This window comes from Vipera ursinii, assembly GCF_947247035.1.
Source record: "Vipera ursinii genome assembly, chromosome: 11".
NCBI lineage: Eukaryota > Metazoa > Chordata > Lepidosauria > Squamata > Viperidae > Vipera > Vipera ursinii.
Genome location: NC_139524.1, coordinates 2,898,386 through 2,912,328, shown reverse-complemented (window position 1 = coordinate 2,912,328; position 13,943 = coordinate 2,898,386). Strand labels below are relative to the sequence as shown.

The 13,943-nt window shown below is 46.8% G+C and overlaps 1 protein-coding gene across 3 annotated transcripts in view; it reads left to right on the top strand.

Annotated features, from left to right (window-relative positions):
- The window catches only part of BLM (BLM RecQ like helicase), a 31,387-nt gene extending 17,636 nt beyond the window's left edge, over positions 1-13,751 (top strand). For 2 of the 3 annotated variants that reach the window (XM_083370921.1, XM_083370920.1), the window contains exons 9-21: positions 2,628-2,741; positions 2,908-3,006; positions 3,479-3,627; positions 3,771-3,877; positions 4,931-5,091; positions 6,824-7,019; positions 7,859-8,049; positions 8,374-8,515; positions 11,159-11,358; positions 11,555-11,747; positions 12,534-12,656; positions 12,904-13,099; positions 13,476-13,751. In XM_083370921.1, the coding sequence (XP_083227047.1) occupies positions 2,628-2,741; positions 2,908-3,006; positions 3,479-3,627; positions 3,771-3,877; positions 4,931-5,091; positions 6,824-7,019; positions 7,859-8,049; positions 8,374-8,515; positions 11,159-11,358; positions 11,555-11,747; positions 12,534-12,656; positions 12,904-13,099; positions 13,476-13,623 (2,019 nt within the window). In that variant the 3' untranslated portion in view covers positions 13,624-13,751. Of the gene's footprint in view, positions 1-2,627; positions 2,742-2,907; positions 3,007-3,478; positions 3,628-3,770; positions 3,878-4,930; positions 5,092-6,823; positions 7,020-7,858; positions 8,050-8,373; positions 8,516-11,158; positions 11,359-11,554; positions 11,748-12,158; positions 12,464-12,533; positions 12,657-12,903; positions 13,100-13,475 lie in introns of those variants that run through there. The other variant, XM_083370922.1, reaches the window with a different exon arrangement.
- The last annotated feature ends 192 nt before the right edge of the window (positions 13,752-13,943 follow it).

Below are 13,943 nucleotides of genomic sequence, written 5' to 3'. Positions count from 1 at the left end.
ATACAAAATTTAGTGGGCTAGTCCTGTTTAAAATCTAGGGGGAAAAATCTGGTGTATAACTGCTTTCATCAAAAGAACAACATAGCCTTGGCCTCCTCACAGTTATGGGTCCAGCTAGAATTGGGTTTTTTACATATAATTGTTATTGAAACTTTTAAGCGAAAAGATGTAGACTAGGACAAAGAAAAAACATTGAAGAACAATAGAAAAGTAAGAAAAATGATTTATAGAAGTGACTTCCAAATATTATTTGGGAGCCATGGTTTTCTGTGGAGCTCCGGGAGATGAAGTGTCGGAGACGGGGTCTAGAGAGCTGTTGGAGATCCTCCTGATCCGAATCTGACCGATTGCAGTTAAGAACCTTTATAAGGTCTTATCTTGCGGCGATGAGGACGGCGAAGGCTAATTACTTCGCTGCCCTTATCGCGTCCGCAGATAATCACCCGGCTGCCCTGTTTAGGGTGACTCGCTCCCTTCTTAACCAGGAGGTGAGGGAGGATCCCTTGCAGGGGCAGGCCGAGGAGTTTAGCCATCATCTGATGGACAAAATCGCTCAGATCCAGGCCGGTTTGGACTCTGACTGGGCAGAGTCTGACGTGGAGGAATCGGACGGTCTTGAGCATGTTATCTGGACTGAGTTCGATCCTGTTTCCCCTGATGATGTGGACAGGATGAGGAGGAGGCTGAGCTCCACCACCTGTTTATTGGACCCGTGCCCCTCCTGGCTAGTTTATGCGGCTCGAGAGGGGACACGAGGCTGGTTCCAGGCAGTAATAACTGCTTCCTTGAAGGAGGGTGTCTTCCCCGCCTCCCTGAAGGAGGCGGTGGTGAGACCCCTCCTCAAGAAGCCTGCCCTGGACCCAGCTGTTTTAAATAACTATCGTCCGGTCTCCAACCTCCGCTTTCTGGCAAAGGTTGTTGAGAGTGTGGTGGCCCATCAGCTTCCTCTGTTCCTGGAGGAAGCTGATTATCTAGACCCGTACCAATTGGGCTTCAGGCCTGGGCACAGCACGGAGACGGCATTGGTCACGCTGGTGAATGATCTCTGGGGGGCTCGGGACAGGGGTTGTTCCTCTGTCCTAGTCCTATTAGATCTCTCAGCGGCTTTCGATACCATCGACCATGGTATCCTACTGCAGTGTCTCAGGGGGTTGGGAGTGGGAGGCACTGTTTTGCGGTGGTTCTCCTCCTATCTCCTGGGCCGCTCGCAGTCGGTGTTGACGGGAGGGCAGAGGTCCGCCCTGAGGCCTCTTGTTTGTGGAGTTCCTCAGGGGTCGGTTCTCTCGCCCCTCCTGTTCAACATCTATATGAAGCCGCTGGGCGAGATCATTCGTGGTTTTGGGGTGGGGTATCATCAGTACGCTGATGATACCCAACTTTTTTTCTCCACCCCAAACCAACCCAGCGATGCCCTCGCCGTGATGTCCCGTTGCCTGGAAGCGGTCCGGGTCTGGATGGGGAGAAACAGGCTTCATCTCAATCCTGCCAAGACTGAGTGGCTGTGCATACCGGCATCTCGGGTCAACCAGACTATTCCATCTCTAACGATGGGGGGTGAGTTGTTACCCCCCGTAGATAGGGCTCGCAACTTGGGCGTCCTCCTGGATTCGCAGCTCACTTTTGAAGACCATATAGGAGCCGTGACCAGGGGGCCTTTTGCCCAGGTTCGCCTGGTGTGCCAGTTGCGACCCTACCTGGACCGAGATGCCCTATGCACAGTCACTCACACGCTCGTGACCTCCTGTTTAGACTACTGCAACGCTCTCTACATGGGGCTGCCCTTGAGGACCACCCGGAGGCTTCAGTTGGTGCAGAATGCAGCCGCGCGAGTTGTGATGGGGGTTTCCCGATACTCCCATGTAACACCTCTACTCCGCGAGCTGCATTGGCTTCCAGTTGCCCTTCGGGTGAGATTCAAGGTGCTGGTGATGACCTATAAAGCCCTAAATGGCGAGGGTCCGGGATATTTGAGGGAACACCTGCTGCCAGCATCAAGTTCCCTTCGTCCAGTGCGCTCCCACAGGGAGTGTCTCCTCAGGGTGCCGCCGGTCAAAGACTGCCGGCGGGTAACACCCAGGGGTAGGGCCTTCTCAGTGGGTGCGCCTGCCCTGTGGAACCAGCTGCCTGCGGAGCTTAGGACTGCCCCCAACCTCTGTTCATTCCGCCAGGACCTGAAGACCTGGCTCTTCGAGCTCTCTGGCCCAGGCTGAGAATTTTTTAATTTTAATTTTAACTGGGTTTTAATTTTGTCAGGGTTCTATTTAATCTTTTTAAATTTGTTTTAACGTTTGTATTGACTTTCTTTTAAATGCCCTGTAAACTGCCCTGAGTCCTTCGGGAAAGGGCGGTATATAAATCTAAATAAATAAATAAATAAATAAATAAATATTCACAGAGTTATAAGTACAGGTCCAGCTAGAATTGTGTGGTGCTTCCTACAATTTGGTTCCGAGTCCAAAGGAGCGGGCACTGTCCAACAGCAGACCATAGGTCTGGCCTCCCCACTCCGGGCACAAGCATTGGCTTTGCTGTTGACCAGTTTCCAAAAGAAGTGGTCAACAGGAACCAGGATTTGCGTTGAAGCCCTGCTAGCTGCCGATGGTACAGCTGCTGTCCTCTCTGTCTAGATTCCAGCCACGTACCTCACAGGTGACAAGACTGACGCCGAAGCATCCCGGATTTACATGCAGCTCTCAAAGAAAGATCCCATTATAAAACTCCTCTACGTTACTCCAGAGAAGGTTTGTATGGCGGCCTGGGCCGCTCAGCAGTGCTCCAGCTGCCCAGCGGGCTTGGATCCCTCCGAAGGCAAGGAGGCTTTGGCTGCCCTTGCCTGCCTGGTGGGGCTGGGGGAGAAGGAGACATGCCAGAGCCATCTGGGCCTCCAGCTGCACTTGCCTTCCCCAGGTTTGCTCCAGTGGCCGGCTGATGTCAGCGCTGGAGAATCTGTACCAGCGACAGCTCTTGGCTCGCTTCGTGATTGACGAGGCCCACTGCGTCAGTCAGGTGATCTGTTTTCACTGAAAAGGGGGCAGGCGGCCACAACAGTTGCGTCTCTTTCGCCTGCGTTGAAGGCACCGGGCTGGAGAGCAGGAGACCTGCAACTCCCACCTTTGGCACGAAAGCCAGCTGGGAGACTTTGAGCTAGTCCCCCTCTCTCGGCCCAGCCCACCTCACAGCACTGTTGTTGTTGTAGGAATGGATATGTTTGTGGCTTTGGGTTATTTGTAAAAATAGTAGAGGCATAATAGAGTCATACCATAAAGAAACTACACCCTGTTTGAATTCTATGCTTTTACGTATCAGGACCTGTGCTCTTGTTCATCTGAGGTTGCATTTACCCACTTTTAAAAACTGGTAAGGATGAGATGATTTTTACTATGTCTGGATATGTAAAACCGTAGAACACAAAAGAGGGTGCACTTTTTTTTCACATGACCATAGAAAGAAATATAACTTTTAGAAATCTTTTTATTAGTGGGGTCATGATTTTCGTCAAGACTACAAGCGGCTGAACATGCTTCGAAAGAAGTTCTCCTTGGTTCCCATGATGGCTCTTACTGCCACCGCCAACCCCAGAGTGCAGAAGGACATCCTGAACCAGCTGGAGATGCACCAGCCCCAGGTGTAAGTTCGACTCGGAGGCAGAGGGGAGGTTTCCTGCCTGGGGACTTTGGAAAAGGGATGGCTTTACTGGGATTGCTGCATAGATGAGCTGTGTAGTTATTCCATAATCCTTTTATTCGACTAAATCGCTAACATCCTTCCAGGTTTACTATGAGCTTTAACAGGCACAACTTGAAATACGACGTATTACCCAAGAAACCCAAAACTGTTGCTTTAGATTGCTTACAGTGGATCAGAAAACACCACGCCGGTAAGCTATCATCCCTTCTTCCTTGGCCAATATCTACTTGTACGAGGTTATTTTAAACCCAAATATTAGATATTTGATATCTTGGTGTTCCTTAGTGAAATATGCACAAAAAATAAGTAAGCCTTGTGGAATGATTCTGTAGACATCTAAAACCTATTCAAAAATGTCCCGTATTGATAAATAAAGTGGTGCCATTTAGCTAATGCAAGTTTCTCCGATCCTTTTGGAATTTGGGGCCATTTGATTTTGAAAAGTGTTTGGGTAATAGCAGCAATGTAAGGGACGTGCCAGCTACAAAAGGCTGGAAATACCCTATTTCCCTTCCTTTTCTGGAGTTAGAAAGGTCCATGGAGGGTTTTTGCCTACTCAAGGCAAAAATCCAAACGCAGGCATCCCAGAGAGAAGACTGTCCAGCTTCCAGCTGGAGACACTCCAGAAGGGGATAAATGATTTGATACATATTTTTTTCAAATTTGTTTTTTGTTGGGAAGGCTAGGAATTTGGGCAGGTCCCTCCTTTCTGGAATGGGGCATCCATGAGCATTATATTGCATCCCCCACGTTAGAGCATCGGTTGAAGACCACGCTCTGATGTTTGCAGCAGCTGCCAACGTCATTTCCAGAGCTTCCCCTTCGTCACCTTATGTGAAGAGGGAGAAGCTGGCTTTGTTGTTAGGGCTAAGAGACGGGAAGGGGCCTCGTCATCTGTTTAAAGGGCAGGTTAGAAATGGAGATAAAGGAACAATGTCAAGTTTGACACTTGGTTTTGTTTCTATCAAATGATGAGTAGTTACAAGCTGCCATTAAGTAAAGCCAACAGAGGGAATTCAGAACTGCATCGCCCTCTTGAACAGACCAGTGTTTCTCAACCTCAGCAACTTTAAGATGGGTGGACTTCAACTCCCAGAATTTCCCAGGCAGCTTTGCTGGGAAAAAAGCTGGCTGGGGAATTCTGGGAGTTGTAGTCCAGCCATCTTAAAGTTGCTGAGGTTGAGAAACACTGGAACAGATCTTTAGAGGGCTGAGACCCTGAGCCTTTTCCTCTGTGTTGCAGGTGACTCAGGAATTATTTATTGTCTCTCGCGGTATGAATGTGACTCGGTGGCCAACGCTCTGCAAGGGGGCGGCCTCTCTGCCCTGGCCTACCACGCGGGTCTCCCTGACGGCACCAGAGATCTCGTGCAGCAGAAATGGATTAACCAGGATGGATGCCAGGTAGAAAGAATAACCCGTCAGAAAGCGAGATCAAGTCACGCAACCATCTCAGCGGTTAAAGCGGGCGGAGAGGGGGCCCCGTAACAACCGCTACAAAGGAGGTGTAGGGAGCTTCAAGGGCTCAGACTGGCACAGACTCTCTTGGCATACAGCTAAATGTGGCTTTTCATTGTTTAACTAATACTGTGGCTTGAACAGGGTGATTGGGAAGGCAAGAAGCCTTAAGAACACTTAGAATACTGCTTCCAGTTTTGGTCTCCATAATGCAGGTGGTCCTCGACTTACAACAGTTCGTTTAGTGACCGTTTGAAGTTGCAGTGGCACTGAAAAACGTGACTTATAACTGTTTTTCACACTTACGACTGTTGCAGCATCCTCGTGGTCAGGTGATCCACATTCTGACAGTTCGCAACTGACTCGTGCCTATGACGGTCGCAGCAACGTGGGCTCTCGTGATCCCCTTTTGTGACCTTCTGACGAGCAAAACCAATAGGGAAGCCAGATTCACTTTAACAACCGTTACTAGCTTATCAATTACAGTGATTCACTTAACAACTGCAGCAAGAAATGCCACACAGTGGGCCAAAACTCACTTAACAAATGTCTCACAGCAACAGAAATTTTGGGCCCAGTTGTGCTCGTGAGTCAAGGACTATGTATAAAAAAGATTCTAGAGTACAGAAAAGAGCAACAAAAACGATTAGGAGGCTGGAGGCCAAAACACGTGAAGAACGGTTGCAGGAATTGGGTTTCTCTAGTCTAGTGAAAAGAAGGATTAGGGGCAACTGGGTAGCAACCTTCCGATATCTGAGGGGCTGCCACAAAGAAGAGGGGGCCGACCTATTTTCCAAAGCATCTGAAGGCCAGACAAGGAATAATGGATGGAAACTAAACAAGGGGAGATTCAACCTAGAATTAAGGAGAAATTTCCTGTCAGTGAGAACAACCAACCAATGGAACCGCTTGCCTTCTGAAGTTGTGGGTACTCCGTCAGTGGAGGCTTTTAAGAAGAGACTGGACAGCCGCTTGTCTGGAATGGTACAGGGTCTCCTGCTGGAGCAGGGGGTTGGACGAGAAGACCTTCCAACTCTGTGACTCTGTTATCAAGGGGGGGGGAGGAATGGGAGGGTTCCTAAAACCTGGACTCAAATAGTAGGCCATCATTTTGTGACGCTGCCAAATGCAGCAATTGGGCTGCCTTCCCCGATTGGATCCCTCCCACTTGATAAAGCTGTTGGTGTACTTAGACGCTGCCCTCCTTGGAACGGCTTTGAAGAAGAGCTGAAGAGAGGGAGGGCTTGCCTGCAGTCCTGGCAGCGTCTCCGTGGGCCAGCAACGAGGGATAGGCCAGCGGGGATGAACTAGTGACCGGCTCTGCCAGTCAGTTGGCTGGACTCTCGCTTTGGTTCTTCCCTAGCAAGGCCATAGATTCACCTCGATTCCCAGCCACACCTGCACACCCACAACAGGGAACAGTGCGATAGAAGAGGCAGTCGGGACCACGGGCGGGGAAGATGGCAGAGGATGGCAAGCGCTCTGCCCAGCCTGAGCTTTGGGTAAAGAGGAAAGATGGAAGAAGCGATCGGCAAGAGCCAGAGTTAGTCCAGCGAGATCATCTTAACAGGCACACGCGAGCCCATCGGAGGCAGCTTCCTGGGGGTCAGTCCCCCAAGGTTCAGTGCCCTTGTGCTTCCCCACCATGCAGTAAGGGGCTTCTTCTCTTGTCTTCCAGGTTATCTGTGCCACCATTGCATTTGGAATGGGGATTGACAAGCCCGATGTGCGCTTTGTGATCCACGCCTCCCTCCCGAAGTCTATTGAAGGCTATTATCAGGAATCTGGCCGAAGCGGGCGGGATGGCGAAGTCTCCCACTGCCTGCTTTTCTACAGCTATAGCGACGTGACCAGGCTGAGACGGCTCATCCTGAGTAAGTGTCGTTTCAAGCCCTGGGCCGTGTCAAGTGGGGTTTTCAAGCTGGAGGCCTTTCCTCCCTTGCCCAGCTCATGGTGCTGCTCGCTCCCAAAGGTTCCAGTCGGTTAAGAGAAAACCCTAAACCTAAATAGAGTGTCCGGCCGATGATGCACTGACGTTCTGCTTTTTGTGCTTCACTGTGCAAGCAGCCCTTCCTACAGCAACCTTGCCTGCCTGCCTGCCTGCCACTCCAGCAATGTTCAGAGCCAAAATAAGACTGACTTTATCCTGCTTGGACTATTACATGAGAGGCCACATTTCATAATTTGGCTTTCACTTTTATTTTTTTATTTTTTATTTTTTAATTCCATTTATATCCCGCCCTTCTCCGAAGACTCAGGGCGGCTTACAAGCTTAGCAGTAGCTAGAAAGTCAGCCAGAATTAGTCTAGCTGATTCTAACAGCTGCCTGGCTGATTTCTTTTGTTTCCTGTTTGCCCAGTGATGTGTGTATACAGGATGAGGACTGGGAACAGTTTGGGTTTTAACAGTTAGAATTAATTTTTTAAAAAATGGAAAATGCACCACAATTGCCAGCTGTTTTTCCCAGCAAGCTCTGTGACGGTACTTCTCACAACCTAATCTGAGCCAGCAGGACCCATCCGGCAGCTAAAGGGATCTCCTTGCTCCAGGAAAATGGCCACAAAGGGAATTCCAAGGTCTGTCGGGTATTTCTTTCCATCCTCACCAGGTTCATCAGAGGTTTTGCAGCAGCTTTGTGAAACTTCAGTTGCTTGTTCCAGGTATTGCTCCTCTGGAACCTTTTCTCACAGGGACCACGTTGCTTGCATTTCAGTGGAAAGGGAGGGTAACACCCACACCCGGCAGACGCACTTCAACAACCTCTACAGCATGGTCCATTACTGCGAGAACATCATGGAATGCCGGAGGATACAGTTGCTGGCATACTTTGGAGAAACAGGGTTTAATCCTAGATTTTGTAAGGAGCACCCTGAAGTAAGTTGCGACAACTGCTCCAAACAACAGGTAAGCAGCTCTGCCTCAAAGTTTGCCTCTAAACAGCTGGGTCGAGGCCCTCTCTGAGGGAGTGGGCAGTTTAGAAATATGAAATATAAATACTAAAGAAATAAATCTTCCTGGGAAGGGCTGAAAGCAGCCAAAAGTTAGTTTTCCAATGATGGGATAACATTTTTTCTCATTATCGCTGTTTTTCATCCCAAAAAAGCTATTATATGATATTCCTGTTATGTTATTAATTACAATTACATGGATTACATTTTAAATGATATGAAAATTCTGCAGTCTACCGGCTCATCCAAGATGCAAAATTAATACAACTATTTTTATTAGGCATACAAGTTGAAGAATGTGACTGAAGAAGTAAAAAACATTGTGATGTTTGTTAAGGAACATTGTGGTGAAAAAGGAAGTAGAAATATCAAGAGAAATGCAGGAAGATATACCCTCAATATGATGATTGACATTTTCTTGGGTAAGTTCTATATTATACATATAATATATATATATAATACAACCCCCCAAAACACATCCTAGATCTGACCAACCACTGCCTATCTAACACATACTTCATCTACAATGGACAAAGATACAAACAAATGGAAGGAGCACCCATGGGATCACCCCTTTCACCTGTCATCGCAAACCTCTACATGGAACACTTTGAAACCCTCGCTCTAGAAAAATCCAACCACAAACCCAAACTCTGGCTCAGATACGTAGATGACACCTTCGTAATCTGGCCACATGGCAAAGAAAAACTGGATGACTTCCTCACACACCTCAATAGCCTACACCCCAAAATACAATTCACCATGGAAACAGAAGCTAACAACCAACTTCCCTTCCTTGATGTTTTAGTCTACAAGAAATCCAACGGCTCCCTAGGACACACTATCTACCATAAAAAAAACGCACACAAACCGCTATCTGAATGCACTCTCACACCACCACCCAGCACAGATCAACTCCGTAGCCAAGACACTCATCTCCAGAACAAAACAACTAGCTGACAAACAACACCTAAAAACCGAACTACACAACCTCACTAATGTACTAACAGCCAATGGATTCCAAAGAAACATGATTACCAACTTAATCCGAAGAGAGACACCCACAAAAACCCAAGACAGAGAACAAGAAAAAGGCAAAGCCCTCCTCCCATACTTAAAAGGGACCACAGACAGAATCAGCAAAGTCCTCCAAAAACACAACATCAAAACAGCATTCTACACAGACAGAAAAGTATCCACCATCCTAAGAAACCCCAAGGACATAATTGGGTTAGAAAACCAAGGAGTATACGAAATCCCATGCACCACCTGCCCCACCACATACATCGGACAGACCAACAGAAGAATAAGTGCACGCATTGAAGAGCACAAAAACTCACTCAGAAAGGGAGAACAAACTTCATCCCTGGTCCAACACTTTGAAGCCACGGGACATGAAATTGATTTTAAAAAAACCAAAACTATCGCCAAAATTGAACATTTTAACAACAGAATAATCAGAGAAGCCATTGAGATAGAAAAACGCCCCCACAGCATGAACAAACGAGATGATACCTCTCGCCTACCAGCTATTTGGAAACCCGCCTTGATTGACAGACGAGTCCCAACCACCAAGAATGATACCAGACCCAAACTCATGATAACATCACATGACATCACCACCACACAACTATTCAAAAAGCAAATCCGAACCCACAATGATGGGGAGGCACAACCACAGGACAGAAACCTAACTACAGCTGCAACATCAGCCACTTTAAACCCCTCCAAACCACATAATAAGCAAACTGACACCCACTATAAAAACATGGCACCACCACAAACACGAAGGCAAACAAAAACAGCACAACTCACCAGCTCAGGTCTAAGGCTGGCAGCTGAGACCAGCCCATCCACTCAAAACACACCCCCACCCAATCAGAACACCCCCACCATTCAAAACACACTCCCACCCAATCAGAACACACATAATCCCCACCCAATCAGCACACTTCCACTCACGGAACACACCCCCTCTGGCAGTTTAAAAAAGAAAAACAAACAGCCACATACTTCTCCCAGAAGAAGGAAGCAGAAACCACTAGCCTGATGATGACGGATGGGATTTCGTCGAAACGTTGCGCCTACACCTTTAGTTCTACGCGGGGAAAAACCCGAAAAACCAAGGATCCATATATACATATATTCTATATTATACAAATCCTGTATTTTTTTTTAACATTGGGTGCTGGATAGGTTGTAAAACTGGCTGGGACATTTTCTTCTCCCCAGGGCGCCCCCCCCCCCCCGCTTTTTGCCAAAAAAGGATGGGCCTGGTCTCATGCGCAGTCGTTTCCATGAGTATCACATGGCTCACCTTATCCACCTCCTGGTCTTCTGTTGGGGCTCAGATCGGATGGCCCCGGATCTCCGGTCCTTTCGCCGCGGCCTCAAAACACTCCTTTTCCATCAGGCTGACCTGGACTGACAGGGATTTTAATAATGTTTTTAATTTTTAACTTAATTTTAACTTTTTTTTAACTTTTCTACTGGGGCTATTAATTTAATTACTTTTTAACTTTTGTATTATTGTATTTTATTGTTGTTAGCCGCCCTGAGTCCTTCGGGAGATAGGGCGGCATATAAGTCACAATAATAAATAAATAAATAAATAGCAGTCTGTTCACGTGACAAGAGGTGGTGGAGTGGAATTTGTGCCCTAGCAACGGCCATCCCTCCTTCCCTATCTGCCTGTGGGATGGAGGGAGGGCGCTTCCTCTCAGCCACAGAGAAGCAGAGGAGGGACTGGGTAGTCCCTTCGGCTGCCCTGGTTACCTGTGTAGGAAGCAGGGAGGGGGGCTGAAAGGAGGAGTCCGGAGGGGCTGGGCTCTTTTCCCCTTCTTATGGCAAACCCAGAGAGAGGTGCGCATTCCAGGCTGCCCAGTCAGCACACACTCGCTCATAGCTTCACAGCTGGTTATATCCAGATGTGGACCCTACCCTTTTGTACAGTGCCAGAGATTTCCAATCCTGGGGCCTGTTCTTTCTGAAGAAGGGCCGAGAACGTTCAAAATGATAAGTCAGCTTGGGCATAAAAATGTGCTATACTCTCCTCCTTTTCCCAGGTTCAAGAAGTGCAAAGATTCAGCGTGGTCTCTTTGGCCAGGGAGCAGCCTACTCACGCCATAATGCCGAGCGACTTTTTAGGAAGCTGGTGCTGGACAAGATTCTGGACGAAGACCTGTACATTAGTGCTAACGATCAAGCGATAGCGTACATCCAGCTGGGGGAAAAAGCTGGTGCTGTGCTGAATGGCTTCTTGCAGGTGCGTGACTGCAGACCCAGCTGTCCCTGAGCATGGATTGAAGCTGCCGTGGGATGGTTCAGAGACACAGAATAGCAAAGGGGGGTTCCTGCTGTCAGCCATCGGTTGTGCTGGACTGTTCCCTCTTCTTTCCTCTCTTGTAAACGATGTTTCAGAAGCATGCTTATTTTCATTGTACACCCACTTCGTGCCCTAGGTGGAGTTCTGTGAAACAGAAAGTGCCAGCAACATTCGGAAGCAGAGGGCTTTGGAGACCAAGATGTCCCTACGGGAAGAGATGATTAAGAAATGCCTCTCTGAACTCACAGATGTCTGTAAAAACCTTGGGAAAGCGTTTAACATCCACTATTTTAATATTTTTAACACTGCCACATTAAAAAGAATAGCAGGTAATCTATATCTTCATGGGAAAAATGTGTATGATGTAGTTGAGGATAAGCCCTACCATACGTGTTGCAATAAAAATAACAAGCGTGTTATTGCTATCAAGTCACCTGACATACCAAATGTATAATTTCCAACACTTCAGTGCAATGCTCAGCTTATGTATGATAAATGCAACACTTGTTCAAATAGCAATCCTCGCTATTTTATTTTCCTTTATTTGCCATCTCCACCTTTTTTCTCACTTGTTTTCTCTGCATAAGTATGAATTACAAAAGTAAAGGCCATGATACCTGACGACATTTAAAAAATCTGTTACTTGATAGGATGCTGAGTTGTAATGTTTCTCTGTCTCCAGATTTTCCAGCTTTCAAAGTGCCCTGTTTCTATAGCCATTTTTCATCCTTTTCATGCAGATTTCTTCATCTCTAATGACCTTCAGGCAATATCAGGGTGATAATATGCTCAATGAAAAAAATCAGTCAAACTTTCGATGTCAGGAACTCACATCCCTGAAGTCAGAAATGGGAAGGGTTTTCTGTATTGTAGCGGAGTAACATCCTGTTCAATGATGTCAACAGGGAGTCCTTTACAGAGGTGGCCAACATTTAGCACCTCTTGGCTGATCTCAAAAAAGCTAAGCAGGGTTGGTTGGTTAGACTTGGAATCGAAACATTGTACTGTAGCCTAAACTGGGAAGTTAAAAAAAAGTTCTTGGAAGATAGGGATGACAAGCCAGTTTCGTATTGTGGATGCCAAGAAAGCCATATTGAGATTCTTTTTTTTTCCAGAGACTTTGTCTTCAGATCCAGCAGTTTTGCTTCAGATTGATGGTGTGACAGAGGACAAACTAGAGAAATATGGAGCAGAAATAATAGGAGTGATGCAGAAGTATTGTTCAAATATACTACCAGGTATTTAAATAACTTCATTTATTTAATGTATTGGCTGGTCCCATTGCCACAGAATCGTGCTAAAACATTAACTTCTGTCCTGTTGACTTTTTTCCTTCCTTATCACTAACACACCTCAGTTGCTTTGGCCTAGACAAGCTCCTCAAGTATTTTGGTGGCAGTCATGCAAATGGGACCCCTAGTGCAGAAATGCTGTCCAAACTAAGAAAAAAGTTTGTATTAAGGAATATTGGGTTTTTCTCTGCAGCGGAAAACAAGCTTCTCACAGCCACGGAGACTGACGCTAGCAGATGTGATAGTGAAGGTGAGGAAGAAGCAACGAATACGACATCCAGCTATTTCCAAACCAAAAATGGCAAGGGAAGGAAGAGGAAGAAGTCCCATTTTTTTAGGGAATCGAAGAAAAAAAAAGGATCTGGGGGACAGCAGGCTTATTCTAAGAGGTACGTTTTCCAATTCTTCATAAAAGTTGAATCAAACTGTGACAGTGCTAATGAAGCACCTTTTAACATTGAATTCCGTCATTGACAATCACTTTGGAATTCTTTAACACGGCCACTGACTAGCTGTGCCTCTCCTTCCCCCCCCTCCCCGCCCCCCCATTGTAAGAGCCACAGAAGTATTAACACCACCTGAGCACTGAGGATTCAGAAAAGGTGATGGGAAAAGCAGTCTCTGCTGGTGTCGCTATGTAAATGTTTCCTTTCTCCGTCTACAATTGACCATTTAACTAAACTGTCTGACAGAAGCCCCTGTGATTTTTTGAAACAAGATATATGAAGATGCTCTAATAGCCTGTTTGTTCTTCTCCCTTCCTAGGAGTTCCAAAGCCTGCAAGTCTGGTTCTAAAAATTCTACTTCCTGTATTTTTCCTGGCCAGCCAGGAGCTGCCAAGAGGCCTGGAATCATGGCACTGCCAAGGCCCCAAAGCAGACAATACCTTAAACCTTCTTACACACTTTTGTGATGCCCTTAAAAGTTAATTCTCGTTTTTCTAAATGCTATTCGGCATAAAAGTATTAAATTTTTCATTGACTTTTATATTAAGTATTCATGTTTTGTAACTTGCTTGTACAGAAGTAAAGCATTTAAATTAAGTCACTTCTTGTGAGCTGTTGCATAAGAGAGCTTTTGAGTCGTGGCTATGAATCCCCTAAATACGAAATGAATGTCTGGGAGGCGGGAGAGTGGAAATTTAACTGGTAGAGAGAGATTAAAATGGACCATTTGTATCCCAAGTGAGGGCAGTGATCAGCAGCAGCCCTTTGAGCAAGGGAGTTGGGCAAG